Below are 18,383 nucleotides of genomic sequence, written 5' to 3'. Positions count from 1 at the left end.
CAAACATTACACTAAATTGTCGTGTGTGCTACAGTGCACGACATATATGCTATGCACTGTTCACACCACATACTTTTTTTTATATATATATAACTAATTTTTGTATATGTCTATATTATTAATTGTATTTATTAAATTACAATGTGTCTTTTTAAAAGTGGTACACTGATGTACTTCTATTTGTTTCAAAATTTGAGACTTTTTTTTTATTATTATTATTATAGTAGCGTACATTATACTTATTTAAGACATCCTGTAAAATTTTTAAAAATTTGGATAAATTTAACACGCCGAAAAATAAAGTTCAAACTGTCTATTACACGAGTAACTCTTTTATTCAAAGAGTGTAATATAAAAGCACATTTTAATTTGTTGTGTGTAAATTTAAATATGAATACTATAAATTATTTTTATAGTAATAAAAATAAATTTTCAATGCACATCTTTAAAAGTGGTATACTAATATACTCCTACTTGTTTCGACAATCGAGAGACAAAAAAAATCAATAATATAAAAGATTATTTTCTTATCTGCCGAGATAATCATAATATGGATTATAATTTTGTGAGGCATTATTGAGTTTTACCGATTTTACAATATTATTATCTTTTAACAATTGTAGTGATTTTATTAAATTAATATAATAATATGGAATATTTTTTTAGTGTAATTTTTAGTATTATGGTTAGAATAGAAATAATTTTTGACACTAAATTTGGTGATAGTGTGACACCAAATTTAGTGTACTCCTTGGAGATGCTCTTATGTAATTAACTACTTTTTAACTAACACTAACTAATAATAATAGTTAGTAATGCTGACACTCTTAAAGGACGTTTGGCATTTTAAAAAAATTAGTCTATTTTTTGGTACGATGGTGTAGAATCAGGGCCGGCCCAAGGTCTTTATTTTTTTATGGCCCAATTTTTTTAAAAAAAAAAATATTTTTTTTTATTATATATACATAAATAAAAAATTTATAATTGAAAATTTATAAAGAAATCTTAAAAAAAAACTAATAATAAAATTGTAATTTTATTGTAAACGTTTGTTTTTTTCTTTTTTTTTTTTAAAAAAAAAACTCTTTTTTTTTTTTTTTTTTTTTTTTTTGCTGGAGAAACCTTCTCAATAAACAAAACCAAAGAGTCACAGAGCAAAGACAAAATGCTAGGCCTTGTGTAGAATGGATAACTTTAAATTGTAAATATCATTTTTTTTAAATTTAAACCAAAAATTAATCAATGATTAAAAAAAATGAAGTAAGACATGTAATTATTGTGTACACGAACACACCTGATTATTTTTCTCACTGCGGTCCTAATCGATCCAATCGACCTTGCAGGACTCTCCTCTCGTAAATTTCTAGGGTTTCCTTTTTTCCTGCTAAATTGGGTGCGAAGCCATATCGATCTGAATTCAAATCAAGGTTTCGAATTGGGGGTTTGTCATTGCGAACTGACGGAGAAGAAAGAGAAAGGGAGAAATGCCTCAGAGGCACTCAAAGAACAACAACGACTTAGCTTTCTTCACTTACGATGAGAAGCGTAAGCTTGGTTATGGAACTCAGAAGGAGAGGCTGGGCAAGGACTCTATAAAGCCTTTTGACGTTTGTTCTCTTTGCTTGAAGCCCTTTATCGACCCCCTTTGTTGCCAGAAAGGCCATGTCTTTTGCAAGGAATGCATTCTCGAGTGTATGCTTTCTCAGAAAAAAGACATTCAGAGGTTGATTCTTTTAACCTTATATCTTATATATGTGTGTATGTATATGTATATCTTATTTTAAAAAAAATTAATAAAGACTATTGGTGCATCTACTTGTTTAGTTTTCATATGTATCACATAATTGGTTCCATGTAGGAATACATATACACTTTTTGAGTAGTAGAAGAGCAAATTTTGGGAGATAGGAAAAAGGAGATTTAACATCGTCTCTGTTGTTGCCGAGAGTGATAGCATTTTGGTAATGAGGTGAGTGATTAAGGCCCGTATTCCCTCTAGTTGAGCGAAGAGTTCAGTGAGATGACTTAGTATTAAGTCATATGAAGTTTAGTAATTAGCACGAAGAATTTTGCAGGGTTTGTCTGGTAATGTCTTTATTTGCGTTTTGAATAGCATGGCGGGGGAATCTTTTCAAGCATCATTTTGAAATGTCTCCACAATTCATTCGCTCTTATGGGAAACCAAATAGAAAGAGGAAAATATTACTAAGAAAGATCGAAACGTCTCAAATATATGGTCGAGGTGACATAGTGTGCTACCGGGTTGTAGGTGGGTGGGATTATAAGCTTATGTTTCTTCTCAACATAATGATCTTCATACGTAAAATTAGGTTATAACCCTAGCGAGTTAAACAAGCACTTGTGCCTTATATAAAATTTGGTGACTGGACCAAATAAAATTGCTTGAACTTGGTGGTCCAATAGTATTCTTGGATCATTTATATGCGTTGTCTTTTGTTCTATACTAGCATACTAAGTTCATTCATAGTTTTTAGCTTTTCTGTATCTTTGGTTTGCCTAGCTTAGCATGTCATTTATTTCAATTATGTACTGAAGATATCGTCAACTTGGCAGGAAGTTAGCTGCACATGTTGCACAGCAAAAACAAGAGAAACAAGAGGAAGAAGAGAAGATAACGCAACAGAAAGCTCGGGAGCTTGATGCATTTGATCAGCAAAACCATGGTGCGGTACCCCAGTACAGTGATAGAAATAATAGCCGTGATAAGAATGGCTTTCATGGGGCAAATAGTGTAAAGGCCACATCTTTTGAAGAAGAAGCACTCCGCACAATGAAAGCTTTTTGGCTGCCTTCCGCCACACCTGAAGCTTCTGTCAAAGTAGAGGCTCCCTCCACCAGTACTGTGTGTCCTGAAGGCAATGAGAAACTGAAGCTGAAAACTCTTTTTCCTGTAATCTTCACAGAGGACAAAACCGACAAGAAAATGTCATCTTTGGATAAGAGCTATATCTGTCCCAGCTGCAAAGTTACTCTAACCAACACACTTTCTCTTGTAGCCCTTAGCTCTTGTGGGCATGTCTTTTGTAAGAAGTGTGCTGACAAGTTCATGGCGGTTGACAAAGTTTGTCTCGTCTGCAATAAGGGATGCAAAGAGAGGAATCTGGTAAACTTGGAAAAAGGAGGGACCGGGTTTGCTGGGCATGGAGATCATCTTGAAGCGAAAGACTATAAGCATTTGGGGAGTGGTTCAGGACTGGGGTTGGTCAGGCCCTCAACAAAGACTTGAGCTGAGCTATAAATGCAATGCAGTTGATTTTCTCAATCCCCTTTAAATAGTTATACACTATCCTTCTCTATGTCTCTTCATTTATAAATGAGCTTATTGTATGAAGGCCCCAACATCCATGCAAGCTAACAAGACATCCTTATAAAGTGAAAGTATGGTTTTTGGCTACTTGTTGTTGGTTCATAACTTTGAGTTGAAGTTGATTTTCTCTCCTTTTCTGTTTACTTATATATAATGAATCGCATTCCAAAATTTCATATTACAGCACTTGTCAACATATGGGCATGAGAATAAAAAATGGGTTTCATTACTCTGTTTATTTCTGTATGTGGATTAGTGTGGGACTAAGAAATGGGATTAACAATTTCTTGAGATTGGAGAATAACTTTTGTTTATTTCTGTTTATTCGGTATTTTGCATCACTCTTTTTTGGTGTGTGCACGCAGAATAACTTCTACAATGCATCACAAAAAAAGATGTACTTGTGCATATTTTATTGTTTCGGCATTTAAGAAAATATTTTAATTTATATTTTTCATGATCGTATACGTTATTTTTATTAAAGACCTGCAAAATTTTGAGAAATTTATAATATCAAAAGTAATGTCCAAGGTGCTTTCGAGTTGTTGAGTATATTTTACATTGTCTTGTGGGGTGTTCTTTCGCTTTCACATGTTGAAAAATAGTTGGTATTTCGGTAATGGAGATTGGGGACAATTCTTTTAGAGAATGGCTTCATGGCAGGTTTGAGAGTTAGAGTTTTGAAATAAAGCATAGAGCGGTTATGTTTTGTTGGGCATTGTAGTTTGTGCACAATGATAAAGTTTGGCATGATAGGAATATCATAAGTAGTGTCCAAGGTGCTTTCGAGTTGTTGAGTATATTTTACATTGTCTTGTGGGGTGTTCTTTCGCTTTCACATGTTGAAAAATAGATGGTATTTCGGTAATGGAGATTGGGGACAATTCTTTTAGAGAATGGCTTCATGACAGGTTTGAGAGTTAGAGTTTTAAAATAAAGCATAGAGCTGTTATGTTTTGTTGGGCATTGTAGTATGTGCACAATCAGGCCCGACCCTGGGCATAGGCGGGCTAGGCCTGTGCCTAGGGCCCACCTATCCCAGGGGCCCAAAAAAAATATTTACCTTTTAAAATTATACCATTTTTTTTACTGATTTTGAAAAATACCATATTTTTTTTCTAAATAAGGGCCCAAAATAATTTTTTTTTTCTATGGCCCACTAAAAGTCAGGGCCGGCCCTGTGCACAATGATAAAGTTTGGCATGATAGGAATAAGACTATTAGAGAGGTAATTTCTTTGACTAAAGGAAATTTTGATCAATAGAGATGTGCTCAAGATAAAACTTTTGATTCTTCTTTGTTTTCTTTACAAGACGGCGAAGGGCATGAGTACTGGATTGCACCAGTTAGTAATACGATCAAAATCAATGTCGATGCAACTCTCATTAGTAATCTGAACAAGCATGGGTATGGTTGGTTGGCACGTGACTCTTCTGGTTAGCTTATTCTGGTTGGACAGCAAGTTAGATGGATGTGGTTGACCCTGTTCTTGCCAAGGCTATTGGGGTTAAAGAGGTTTTGAGCTGGTTGAAAGAGACAGGTCGTGAATATGTGAAGATGTGGTGGTGGAGTAAGACAGTTTGATCACAATCCAAGCTATTCGAAGTTTCAATAATTATGCCTTCTGTTTTTGGGTTCTGAATCTCTCATTGCAGACAAATTCTTTATAGTTTGAATAATCTCTTTTTTAATTTTTGTCAAGCGATCTGCTAATCATGTTGTTCTTGAATTAGAGTTTCGTGGTTAAATATTGGTTTTACCTAATTAGCTACTATAATTCCTAACAGTTTACGTGATATTTTTTTTAAATAATTTTAGAATTTAATTTGTATCATTCTATTAAAAAAAATGTAGTGTCCAAACAGACCTCTTTCATATAATATAAAATAAATGAGTTATGTGTGCAATAGACTGTTTGAAGTGTTAATTTTTTTTCAAAATTTTACATAATATCTTAAATAACTATAATATACATTGTTATAAAAGAAATTAAACAAAAACATTCTCCTCTAAAATTAAGAGGTGTAGCATAAAATGTCTAAAGAATAATGAGATAGTTACATAAAGTACCATTTTTTATAAAAAAATTATATTTTTACGTTTAATGATTTTTATATATATTTTTACAATTTTCTGTAAAAACAACACGAAAACAACAAAAAAATTACATAAAAGTAACATGAAAATAACATCAAAACAACAACAAAAAATAACATACAGATATTAAAAAATCAACAATAAATTAACATGAATACAACATAAAAAGATCATATTTTCTGTAAAAAAAAATCAAAAAATTCGTAAAAATATTTAAAATTCCATAAAACCGTATTTTTTGTAATTTTTTTTTTATTTTTGTGTATTTATGAAATTATTCCAAGAATAATATTAATAATAATATAACGTATTTAACCGAATATAAGATAGTACATTTAAAAATTTGAAAGTCAACTTTGTTTTTTTTATTTTGTTTTTTTTTTATAAATCTCCGAAAACATAATTATCCAATTACCAAAATCATGATGTTTAATTCAATTTGTTTAATAGCAGTAATTTGGTTAAAACAATAAAACTAAAACCGTGAATTTTATTTTATTTTATTCTGAAAAGGCTAATTAGCAATTTTTCCCTTGATACTAAATCATGTTCCTGAATTTTTTTGGCCGTTAAAAATTCCCTTGAACTATTAAGATTGTTAGATTTAAGTACTTTTATCTAATTTTAGTAAAAAAAATTCTAACATGGATGCAAGTTCAGGGACATGATTTAGTACATATCAAAGTTTGAGGGAAATGATTTGGTAGATATCAAAGTATGGCGAGCATGATTTAGTACATAAACAATCACTGAAACAATAAAATTGAATGAAATTAAACAAAGGTCTTTAAATTTAAGAATCTCAATAGTTCAAGAGAAATTTTGAACGGCAAAAAAAATTTAAGGAACCTAATTTGGTACATATTAAAGTTCGGAAAAAAAAATTACTAATTAACCTTACTAAATCTCTAATTATTATTACTTATAATAATTTCGCGCATAATGAAAGAAATAAAATTAATAATAAAACGAAACTTTATGCACGTGGGATGGTTGAGAAAGGAGTCATTAGCTAGTCTTCCAGATAAGGCCTTCCTCTCTTTCTCTTCTCTTCCTCTTTCATTGAATCACAAAACAAAACAATCTTATCCAAACAAAGTCTACTCAGCCAGCCAACCACCGTGTGATGTCCCCACATACAAACCTTGTGTTTTTTTTATTCCCTTCATAAAAAATAAAAAGCAATAATTATTATTTTTATAAATGGTTGGTCACTTGGGTGGGTCAAACAACATAAGGAGGTTCTCATCAAATATTTTTAATAAAGAAATATAAAACCACAGAGAATAAATAAACAAAATGAAAGTTGAAGCAAATTGCGTTATACAACTAAAAGTGGGTTGTCTCCATTCCATGGAAAGTGGCACCTCACGGCACGCTGTCCTTTGCCAATTTTTATTCTCATCCATCCCTATTGCTATTAGTACCATAACCCATTCTCCAATCAATCCATTGTTTATAGTTTCTAATAAAACCAAACATTGATTCTAACCCTCTCATTAAATAATTCCCATTTATTTCATCCACCTCTGACCTCTCTTATGTATAACCTCAATCATTTATTAATATTTATTTTATTAAGTAGTGGTAGGTTGTGTTTAAAATTGTGAATGTAATTGAGTAGTATTTATTTACTATAAATATTCATTTATTTATTTATTTTTAAAAGAGAAGTGCTAAATTATTATGCCTAAAATAGAGGGTGGTTATTTAATTTATGCCGGAATTGACACAGATTTGACTATTATTTATAAAGAAAGAAAAGAAAATCATGTCGTTTTTAAGTCTCTAAATTTTCTTAACAACTAAATTGGGAAAGTATACATTTCTGTGAGTGGATTACCAAAAAAGAAAATCATATATATAGAATAGATTGTTAAAATTTAATTTGAGAAATGGCCGGTAGCAGAATCTTTCCGTATTATTTTGTACACGTGTCAAACTATAAGCCGTTTATCATCCACGATTATAAAAAAAAATACTAAAGAAGAAGATAATGGCTCAAAGAGTCAGTCACCATTATTACGCGCCAAGTTGCCAACCCAAACACACCGAACTCTTATTCATCCTCGCCAGATACAAATATTGTCACTATCATTTTATTTATTTATTTATTATGATTAGTTTATTCTACCAATAAAGTTTTCACTTTTATTATAGCCAAATAATAATAATAATAATAATAATAATACAGTTTTAATTTTATTTTTTAAAAACAATGAACTTTCCTTTTTTAAAAAAAACAACAAACTTTAGGTTTATTTATATATTAGTTTATTTTATTTGTGTACGTATGTATAGTTAGAATCCTTAAAGGTAGAGGAGGGTCGCTTGGCCTAACTAAGTTCAAATCAATTAATCAAACCAGAAGGACGCCAAGAGAGAGAGAGAGAGAGAGAGAGAGAGAGAAACGGAAATAGAAGAGGGAAAACCCTAGCTTTTTATTGGTTTGTCCTAGTAATGGCGGATTTGGAGAAGCAGGTGAAGGTGGGTATGGAGGAAGAGGGTGAGGTGGAAAACGTGGAGAAAGAGAAGTTGCTTGAGGAGGGAATGGCTGTTCTGGATTTCGACCTGCTCTGCTCCACGGTGGCCTTGCAGACTCAAGGTAAATGGAGGAAGCTTGAGAGCCCTGACCAAGATGGAGATGGAGATGGAGACGGAGACGGTGGGGAACTCGGAGGCGTTTTTCGGATGTGGGAAGGTGAACTTCTCGATTGCTTCGAAGACCGCCGTATCGCTATCGAATCTGCTTGGTGAGTCCTTGAAATAAGCAATTATCTTCTTCTTCGTTTACCCCTTTCCTTTCCGGTTTGCCCTAAAAATGTTTTCCTAATCTATATTCCTAAAGCTGGTTTGTTTTCCCTTCAATTTTTTTTTTCTCGAACAGCAAATTTTCTTTTATTTATTTTTGATCATCTGGGTTTATAAAATTGTGACTCTTTTTCAATGGTGTAGTTATTAACAACTTATTTTTAACATATTTACTGAAAAAAAAAAAATTTCAAAGGTTTTTTTTTTTTTTTCTAAATCAAGGTTTAAACTTTTTTAAATTGTGAAAACGTTTAATGACAAGCTTAAAACTGCGAATACGTTTCAATGTTTTTTTTTTGTTTGTTTTGGCTTTTTTAATGTAAAGAAATACATTCTATGTTTTGATTTGGTCTTATTAGGCTATTTTAAATGGTCAATTTTAGTGGGCGTAAAGCATAAAAATAGTGGTTTTTTTTTTCCTTCAAATTTTGTGACATAATTACGTGCTTTTATAATTAATAATTGAGGAGCACTTGTTATTTAGTTAAATCTTAAAGCATTTTATTTGTTGTTTCAGCTGTCCTTGCTTCAGATTTGGCAAAAACATGAGACGAGCTGGTTTTAGTTCTTGCTTTTTACAGGTATTTAGCCCCAAATTTAATATCTACTCTATATACTTGATTAAGCTCTGTCCTTTCAATGTTTGTTGACTCTGGTTTCTGGTGAATTTGACTTTTCTATAGCTGCCTATGGAAATTCTAAGCTTTTTCATATAAATGTGCAGGGAACTATTTATTTCATTCTTGCCCTTGGTGCTTTTCTAAATTGTGTCGCCCTCATTGTCACCAAGCGGAGTTGTTTCTTATATTTGTCAATTGCTTTCACGATTTCAATAGGAGCATATCTGGGTTTCTTTCGTTCCCAGATGAAAAAGAAATTTAACATCAGGGTAAGCTTCTTTCTCTGTTTGCATTTTACTTTCTAACTTTTTGAGGAGTGTTTTTTTTTTTTTTGGACAAATTTCAGTTCTCTTATTAGTTCTTAAGGTTTGTGAAAGCTCCATTTATTTAATGAGTCAAGAGGTTTAGCAGTGTCATAGAATTTACTCCCCTTATTTCTCAAGCAAATTTTATTATTTTATATAATTGTGTTCAACAACTTTATTAAGAGGTTTTTGAGAGATTTGGGAGGGCTAGCAAGATAAGGGGTTCACCTCAATTTTCATAGATATTTTTAATTTCTAAATGTTTATCCTGCAACAAGAACTTTATCATTAGGTATTATGAAATGTCATGTTAAGCTTTACAGACAAAGAAAAGTTATGGAACTAAAGGGTTGGGGATTACTGTTAAGAAGATAAGTTAAAGGAGAATTTAGGAAATTCCTTCAGTTAAGTAAGTATAACGAGAGCTTTTAGAGACCAGCACTTTTGAATTGAATAATTTGAATCAAGTTAACATATGTTACATGCAAAATGATCTTTATTTTATTTTATTCTTTGATTTATGTTTAATCTATTCATACGAAAAATCTTCATCCATTCCTTTACTTCCTTTCGGGTCTACTTTTATACTAGTACTGAAAATTTGAGATATTTGTTGTTGCAGGGTAGCGATAGTAATTTGGACAATTGCATCTACCATCTTGTTTGCCCCTGCTGCACGCTATGTCAGGTCAGTCTCTCACAAAACATACTACTCAAATATGCACGAGTAGCTGAAACTTTATGAAGAAAATGTTCTCAAATGGTAGAAGTAGATGATATTATATAGGAATTTGTTAGGACTAGCTTAATAAGGTCATATAAGCTGAGAGAAATGGCAGCTTATGTGATAGTCTGTTAGCATGGGCAATGCCTGTATAAACAAAGAAATGCCTAGTGTATGGTTGAGTGGAAATAGGGCATGAAATGATTAATGTACTAGTGTTTTGAGCACTGAGCTCTTGGGAGGTTTCCAGGTCCTCAAGGAGCTGGGATAGCCTTTTTACTTGTATATTTTTCCACTGTCGTCGACATTAGAAATCATCATTGTCCTAGGAAACTTACAAATAGTTAAATGTTGACAGGAATCCAGAACGTTGGAGATGAACAATGTCCAAGATGGCATTTGGCATGGCCGTGGTGATACAATATGCGTAGGAAGCCTTGCTGAAGGGAGAAAAGCATTCTTTGAGCTACAACCCCCTCCTCTTATTTCGCCCATATTCCCATAGACCTGTACTGTGCAAATAACTACAGATGATAGTGCTCATTCTTGAAACTCTTGAAGTTAGACATCCCAAGAACTCATTCTTGCTCCTCAGTATCAATGCAGCCACAGCTCGGAATCATACAAGGTATCAGTCATTGATTTTCCCTCCTGGGAGTGATTCTTACCCGTGAATGGGAGAAGTTGTTAAAGCCAAGAATTTGGCTATAATCGTCTGGTTTGGTTGTGTTCGCCGCTTGACCCGGAATAGGATGGTGATAGGCGAAGAGAAAAATGTGCAAAACTGTACTGTAGACTTCTACCTCCCCTAGCCATGGGATCATCTAAGCGATCCCCTACTCTATAGATATATGTAGGGGTAGAAAATGTGATCATTTTTTTTTTTATCTCTTGGTCAATCAAATCTATTTTATCCCATTGCTCTTGATGCTGGAATGTACAATTTTTCTTTCTCCAAAGGATGAAGGTTTTGGCAAGGGAGAGCTGCTAGAAATACTCTGTGAATGTGTATTAATACGTTAAAAGATAACAAATAACTGATTCACAAAGAAAAACGACAATTATTGAGAAACGACAATGTGAACTTTTACAAACGGAAATCTAACGACTAAAAGAGAAAAGCAATAACAAGGCAACAGAACTTTGCAAACAAAAACGTTATCTTGGGGCTGTATCTGTATCTTTTATCAAACAGTACAAAATATACATTTCAACATATTTTAACTTACCACTTTATACTCTGAGCTTTTGAATATATTTTGGCCAATTCTCACAGTGTTTCAAATCATTACCACTTGATTTTGAACCATTTATACACCTTATAAATGAATAAATCAAGTCTCTAACAACAATATTTTCAATAACTATCATTCATAAACAATTAGTAACATCTTTTACTAATTTAAAAGTAAAAAAGAGTTGAGAGTTATATATTTAAGTGATCATTAATTTGAGGATATGCAACTCTTATTTTGTGATCATTCTACACACATTTTGTATCTCCATAATGTATGTTACAATTTGACAAATTAATATTTTGTCACACTTAATTATTTAATTTAAATATTATATTATATAACAGTATTTTCAATTGGATTCTATTTTTTTTAAATTAAAATGGTAATAACGTTAATTAATTTCCTCAAACACTTTAGTTTCATATTCTCTTCAAATTTACTCTCTCCAACTCTACTCTCTCTAACTCAACCTCACATAACAAATATCCCAAACCAAACACCACTTAAGGTGTCACTAGAATATCAATGACATTCCAATACTATAAAATGAAACCAAACAAAAGATTGGAATAATTTTTTTTTTTTCATTTCTATTCTATTTTACTACCTCAAACCAAACACCACTTAAGGTGTAAAAAATCTTCACATCACCCAGGGCCGACCCAAGTATTTTGGGGGCCTCGTGCAAAATTTTAAAATTGGGCTCTTTAAAAAAAACCGTGTACATTAAAATTACAATTCTATTACTAGTTTTTTTTTAAGATTCGTTCATAAATTTTCAATTATAAATTTTTTATTTATGTATGTATAATAGGACAAAAAAATAGGTCTTTTCTTAAAAAAAAAAAAATTGGGCCTTAAAACAAAAGGGGCCTTGTGCAATGGCCCAAGCTGCCCAATGCTTGGGCCGACCCTCACATCACCTAAACATATAAATGTTTTATTTTTAGGTTAATTGCGGCAAAACTCCCAAAACTTTCATTTTGCTTCCATATAACCCCAAAACTTAAATTTGGGCGGTAAAACTCTCAAAACCCGCATTCTGTTAGCATTTAGCTATTTTCATGTTATGCAGTTAACTGCCATGTTGGACTGTCCATGCGTACATAAAATTTATCCACGTGGACACAGTTAACACATAGCACAATTTAATTGGCTCACATAATTAATTATTAAAAAAATTAATTTAATTAATAATAAATTACAAATATGTAAAAATAAAATAAATTTTACAATAAAAAATAACAAAAACAAAACACATTTTTTTTCCTCAGATCCCCTCTCTAATACCTAATCACTCACTCTCTCTCTAATATTTTGATCTCACCAAACGCCGACCACTCTTTCTCTCTCGTCTCTTACTTACGCTGACCACTCTCTCTCTCTCTTTCTCTCGTCTCTTCTCACGCCGGCAACCACTCTCTCTCTCTCTCTCTCTCTCTCTCTCTCTATATATATATATATCTCGTATTTTCTCACGTTGGACTCAAATGACACCCAATTTTTGGGCATGATTTCGAGACCATTTTGTATAGGGAGCAGTATGATGGAGCTTAGAAGCTCTAATAGAACAAAACCCCTCAAAAGTTTGGGCGTTAACATCGTTGGAATCAACTATTAAAGTTCGCCGGAATTCGTGGAGTTCGAGATATTCGACTCCGATCTAGTCGCTTTTGAACTTCGTGTTCAATAAGCTCTCTCTCTCACCTTTGCGATTTTTTTTCTCTTTAATCTGAAGTTTTTTTCATGTGGATTTAATTTGTGTTTGTTTGTTTTTATGGAATTGGGACTCGAATTTCGGTAGGTGTTAGGTCTCTTTGATATGTTTGGATATGAGATGTGGGGTTTTGTTTGGATCTGAAAAAGAGATTTTCAGTGATGGTTGTGGTGCGTAGATGTGGTTTTGGTGTTGGTGGGCAGATGTGGTGGTGGTGGTGGGCAGTTTCGATTGTGCTGCCTAGATGTGGTTTTGGTGGTGGTGGGCAGTTCGGTTGTGGTGGGTGATTGTGATGGTGGTGATATTTTTTTTAAGAAGAATGAAGAACAATAATTAGAAAAAAAAAATATGAGATAGAAAAATAAAAATGGTGGAAGAAAAAAAAATTATTTTTTGTGATTTAATTTTAATTAAATTAATTTTTTAATAATTAATTATGTGGGCCAATTTAATTGTGCCATGTGTTAAATGTGTCCACGTGGATAAATTCTATGTACGGACAGTCTAACATGGTAGTTAATTGCATAAAATTGATGGAAATGACTAAATGTTAACAGAATACAAGTTTTGGGAGATTTTACCGCTCAAATTTAAATTTTGGGAGTTATATGCAAGCAAAATGAAAGTTTTAGGGATTTTGCCACAATTAACTCTATATTTTTTCCCTCTTCCATATTCTTTATGACACATAGTGTTTTAAAATGTTCTAATGATAAGTACCTCAAAAAATTATTAAAATAATACTATACTATTATTTAATATATAATAATAATAATAAAAGAGAAGTAAAAATATTATTTAATTTTTTTTTTTCACTTTAATAGATGCTAAAAATATATTTATATCATCAAATATTTTTAAAAACATTTATTTGACTGAAAATGCTCTAATAGCAATTCTTATGAAAAGTAAAGAACATAGAACAGAACTTAATCATAAAAATACAAACTATATTACGACATCATCGCCATGCAATGCAGCTTAATATGAATAATATGATAATTGATATGGTTGACTTGACTTACTATAATACATTTACTCTTTATTTAAAAAATCCAGAAGACTATTCAATATTCAGTACACTTTATTATTTATCAACTATCTACTTTTAATTTTACCATGTGCTTCACATCCATATATATATATCTATACATTAATTATTGTCCTTATGAAAATTTATATTGCCAATATTCTTACAAATTGACATTCGACCGCAAATATTAAATAGTCTTAATTAGATCTCCAAATTGTTGATGTTATTAAAAATATACCTTCAAATGGGATGTATACTATACACTAAATATATAGTGTTTTATTTGGATATATATATATATATAAAAATATATATCAATCATAGTATCGATTGAAATCATTCTCTAGTGGTCGTACTCGTATCTTTGATCTTAATTTGAAAGATAAAGATTTTTTTTTTTGACATAATATATTTAGAGATTTAGTAAAGCCTATGTATGAATTCTCAGTAGTGTGAAAACAATGACTGGGTCCCCATAAATAATCATCAAAGCGCGCGCTATCTATTTTATATTATAACTGGTGGCCATATATTAATAATTACTTGTTCTTAATGAGGTACAGAAATTAATTCAATTTAATAATAATTGATTGATTCGACATTAGATCGGATTATATTTTGAATTGGGTGTCCATAAATCCAATACAAAACTAATTAATATTATCATTTAATTTAAATTTATATTTAATTTAAATTTATACTATAGAGTATATATGAAAATTAATGTTAAAATTTTACTTTATTTTAGATTGGATAAATTTAATTCAATGCAATAGATATTAGATCTAAAATATTAAATAATGCATTTTTATAAAATATATCTAATAATGAATATAACCGTTCAAATTCAATATTTATTGAAATTGATTGAATGATTGAAACTAAAATTTATTATTTAATATATAATTGGATCATATCTGAATAAACTTATAAATATTAAACTTTGTCTAATAAACACTCTTATTAGCGAATTTCCGATGAATTCTAGAAGAATTAGTTTCCTCCATATTCATATATATATATGGAAGAGGTTCAATGGTTACATTTTTATTGTATATATTATAATTTTCTTAATGAATCTTTTATTTTTAAGCATTTATATTTTAAAGGATTTTTAAGCATATATTAATTCCACAAAAATTCATTAATTCCATGATCATATTATAGTATATACTTGGTCTTAGTCATTTATTAGGAGATTCCATCTCCAAATAGTACGGCTGTTTCTTCAATAGTGTGTGAACGCTCTCATGTTGACTCCTTACCCATAGAGACCTTGAAATTTAATTTATCCAATTATAGTACATTTCAATTTTCCCAACTTTGATTATGTGTTTAATTAATATAATTTGATTACCTTTTGTCAATGGGATGAATTTTCTCCTTGCCCGCGAGAAAGACTTTCCTAAAGAGAGACTGCGGTACAACAAGGAGGGTGCTAATTCAAACATTCAAGAGTTAATAATTCAGTAGTTTCACAAACATTTGTAACCGCTCTAATTAGTATAATTAATACACCTATGATTATTGTAACGTACAATCTCATTATAACTATAATTTTTTGTAACAATATTCACCTGCCACCTTATAATAAGGTAAACCCACCTCCATTTAAAAAGGTTTGAGTATAATAATACAAAGCAAGAGTACTCTTCAAAAGTGGAGTAGACTCGAATCGAGCTACTATAATTTTTTGTATCTATTTTATATTATATACTAGGTAAATAAATTGAGCTTTGGGTGGTTTTGTAATTTTTTTTTTATAAAATAATTTAAGTTTTTAGTATTAAAAATTTAAAAATATAACTGACTAAATATTTTATTTTTTAAAATATTATAAATAATTTAATAATATTTCAAAATACTTTTTAATTATTTTTAGTGACATTTTTTCCAATGACACTAAAAAGATTATAGTTACATTTGTGTTTTTACTCACACTCGTATATCTTACATATTTTTCATAAATGTCACCAAAGCATAAATGTTAGTAAAACTAATCAATTATAACACTTTGAAATGTTACTAAATCCCTATTTTGCTGGTGTAGTGCTAATAAAAGTATCCAAAATAAATTTAATTTGATGGTTAGGTATCACTCTGCTACTAATGATAAAAATCCTATTTCCATTCCAGCCCTATCTCCTTATATTGTATTTATATAGTAAATTAATGCATGTAAAACTTTTTAGTAATCATTTTTTGTCATTTTGCAAGATCGTATAGGAAAGCGTCCAGACTTGACTTGTTACCTTGTACAAATTAAGTATTCATTAAATTCTTTCACACATTTATGCACGTGTTTTTTAATCTAATTAATTTACCTATTTTTCGTGTAGAGTGGAAAATATGAGGGAAGTTCTTTGTTATTTCCTTTAACCCCTGATGTGTTTGACCAAAATTGTAGTCTAGCCATGGTCGCACTAATTCAGTGATGACATGTATGAATTGTATTATATATCCATTGTTTGTACTTGGTCTTCTATTTGAATACAGTAAAATATTGATATATGCGTATTAATTATATGCATGTGATGTAACGATATATAATATATACATTAATTTACTAGAATCGAAGACGTATATATACTTGTGTTAAGAGACTTTGAAAATAGATGAAATAAGCTCAAAAAAAGGCATAATAATTAATGGCTGTTGGATAAATTCCCATACTATTGTCCCATAAATAAAGTTACAAGGAAAATAAATTAGATCTATTTACAAAGCCTCAACAGACCATTATAACTCATAGAGTTGTCGGTTCTGTTGTCATAGGCCTAGATCTTTATTTCTCTTTACAATATGAAGAAGCAAACAAAATATCTCAAGACTCTAACAAACTTTCAGCTTTACAAGGAAAATATCACAACAGAATATATCTATTTCTCAGCTCAAACACAACACAGCCAGCAACAAACAATATTATAAATATGAGGTTCAACCTTCTCATTTGAACAAGAGAACCATTTCGGCCCAGCAGAAAAATAAAGGCAGTAGCCTTGTGTTTCCTTTGTAATCAACCTCAGAAACAAGAAAAGAAAAAATAGAGAGTTAGTGAGAGATATTGTAAGGAAAATCAAGAGAAATAAAGTGAAGGAAAAGAGAGATTACCTGCTAGCTTTTGTGGCATGGAATCTCCATAACTTGTAACCGGTTTTTGAGATTCATAGTGAGATTCAAGCAACTTTGAGGGTCGCTTGACGGAGACGTACCTCTGATTTAGAGGGAACTCCGAAATCAATTGTTGTGGTGTTTTTTATTCTTTTTCCTTTGCTGGTTTTTATTTTTCGTTGGTATTTCTATGGCTGGTTTTTGTTCTTAGTCTTTGCAGGTTTTAAAATCTAGAACAAGAGAAAGAGGAGATAAGCTTGGGTGTCTCGGCTGGGTTTTATTTCTGCAGTAAGAAGGTTGAAGGGAAGGAGAAGAGGAAGCTCGGCTGGGTTGTTGTTGCTGCAACAAGAAGAAAGAAAGGAAGAAGGTGCTTTCGGCTGGGCAGTAGGAGAAGGAGGAGAAGAAGCTTGCTAGGGTTTTGCTTGCTGTTCAAAGAAAGGAGAAGAAAGAGAGAAGAGGAGTGAAGGAGGCCGGCTGTGAAAGGGAAAAATGGCAGCTAGGTTTTCATAGAAAGAGAAAAGATTGGTTTTATATTGCAATTAAATGCAATAGGGTTTTGAAAAGTAGATCTGATATTCAAAAGGGGCATATTCGGATTAGAGAAAGGCATATTCTCTTTGGATCCGCACAAAGAGAAAAAGACAGCTTTGCCCCTATTTTTTTGACTGTTAGGTGTTGGTGTAGGGGCAGTTTCGGGACTGCTGTGATTTCCTACAGTGGTATCAGAGCTCGGGGAAGCAAGAAGATTGAACAACACCTGGAAACAACGTCAAGAAACAAGCAAGATCATCAAAACATTGAAGAAGCAAAATCTGAAATTATCAAGAAGTTGATAAAAAAGGAAAACTCTAACCTAAACTTTGTCTTGTTACATTCTTACTTTTATTATCTTGTTATAACAATTAAACATGAGTAATATTAGAGTAGATGTTGACAAGTTTGATGGATCGGGGGACTATAGGATTTGGAGGAAGAAGATTAGAGCTCTTCTTGCTCATAACAAATTACTTAGGGTTCTTAGTGAACCTATAGAATGGCCAGAAAATACTTCTAAATCTACACAAGAAGAACTTCTTGAAACTCAAGCTACTGGTTTAATCATTTTTAACTTGTCTGATGCTATTATCAGGTTAGTTGATAAAGAAGATACACCAGCAAAAATATGGAAAAAGCTTGAAGATCAGTTTCAAAAGAAATCTTTAATCAACAAGATCTTTCTTAAAGAAAGGATCTTTGGTTTCAAGATGAGCACTAGCAAGACTCTTGATGAAAACCTAGATGAATTTCTAAGGTTACATATTGAATTGGCTAATTCTGGTGAAAATGAGGCTTTAAGTGATGAGAACCAAGCCATCATCATCTTAAACTCATTACCCGAATCCTACAAAGAAGTGAAGAA

At 31.4% G+C, this 18,383-nt stretch overlaps 2 protein-coding genes across 2 annotated transcripts; both read left to right on the top strand.

The window, feature by feature from the left end:
• The first annotated feature begins 1,246 nt into the window (after positions 1-1,246).
• Positions 1,247-3,459, top strand: LOC115707652 (E3 ubiquitin-protein ligase CSU1). Its single transcript, XM_030635675.2, has 2 exons — positions 1,247-1,723; positions 2,575-3,459. Exons 1-2 carry the CDS (start codon positions 1,485-1,487, stop codon positions 3,245-3,247), a joined length of 912 nt encoding a protein of 303 aa, XP_030491535.1. The 5' UTR covers positions 1,247-1,484; the 3' UTR covers positions 3,248-3,459.
• A 4,215-nt stretch (positions 3,460-7,674) lies between these two features.
• LOC115707653 (protein PLANT CADMIUM RESISTANCE 1) lies at positions 7,675-10,801 on the top strand. Its single transcript, XM_030635676.2, has 5 exons — positions 7,675-8,178; positions 8,754-8,817; positions 8,961-9,125; positions 9,784-9,849; positions 10,244-10,801. Exons 1-5 carry the CDS (start codon positions 7,886-7,888, stop codon positions 10,388-10,390), a joined length of 735 nt encoding a protein of 244 aa, XP_030491536.1. The 5' UTR covers positions 7,675-7,885; the 3' UTR covers positions 10,391-10,801.
• Positions 10,802-18,383: the final 7,582 nt, after the last annotated feature.

This window comes from Cannabis sativa, chromosome 1 (genome assembly GCF_029168945.1).
Source record: "Cannabis sativa cultivar Pink pepper isolate KNU-18-1 chromosome 1, ASM2916894v1, whole genome shotgun sequence".
NCBI lineage: Eukaryota > Viridiplantae > Streptophyta > Magnoliopsida > Rosales > Cannabaceae > Cannabis > Cannabis sativa.
This window is presented reverse-complemented; position numbering and strand designations above follow the sequence as displayed.

Bases quoted from the DNA above. Each gene is read 5' to 3' on its own strand.
- LOC115707652 (XM_030635675.2), top strand. From the start codon at position 1,485: ATGCCTCAGAGGCACTCAAAGAACAACAACGACTTAGCTTTCTTCACT. The intron at 1,724-2,574 runs GTTGATTCTTTT...TCAACTTGGCAG, and splicing joins CAGAAAAAAGACATTCAGAG to GAAGTTAGCTGCACATGTTG.
- LOC115707653 (XM_030635676.2), top strand. From the start codon at position 7,886: ATGGCGGATTTGGAGAAGCAGGTGAAGGTGGGTATGGAGGAAGAGGGT. The intron at 8,179-8,753 runs GTGAGTCCTTGA...TTGTTGTTTCAG, and splicing joins ATCGCTATCGAATCTGCTTG to CTGTCCTTGCTTCAGATTTG. The intron at 9,126-9,783 runs GTAAGCTTCTTT...TTGTTGTTGCAG, and splicing joins AAAAGAAATTTAACATCAGG to GGTAGCGATAGTAATTTGGA.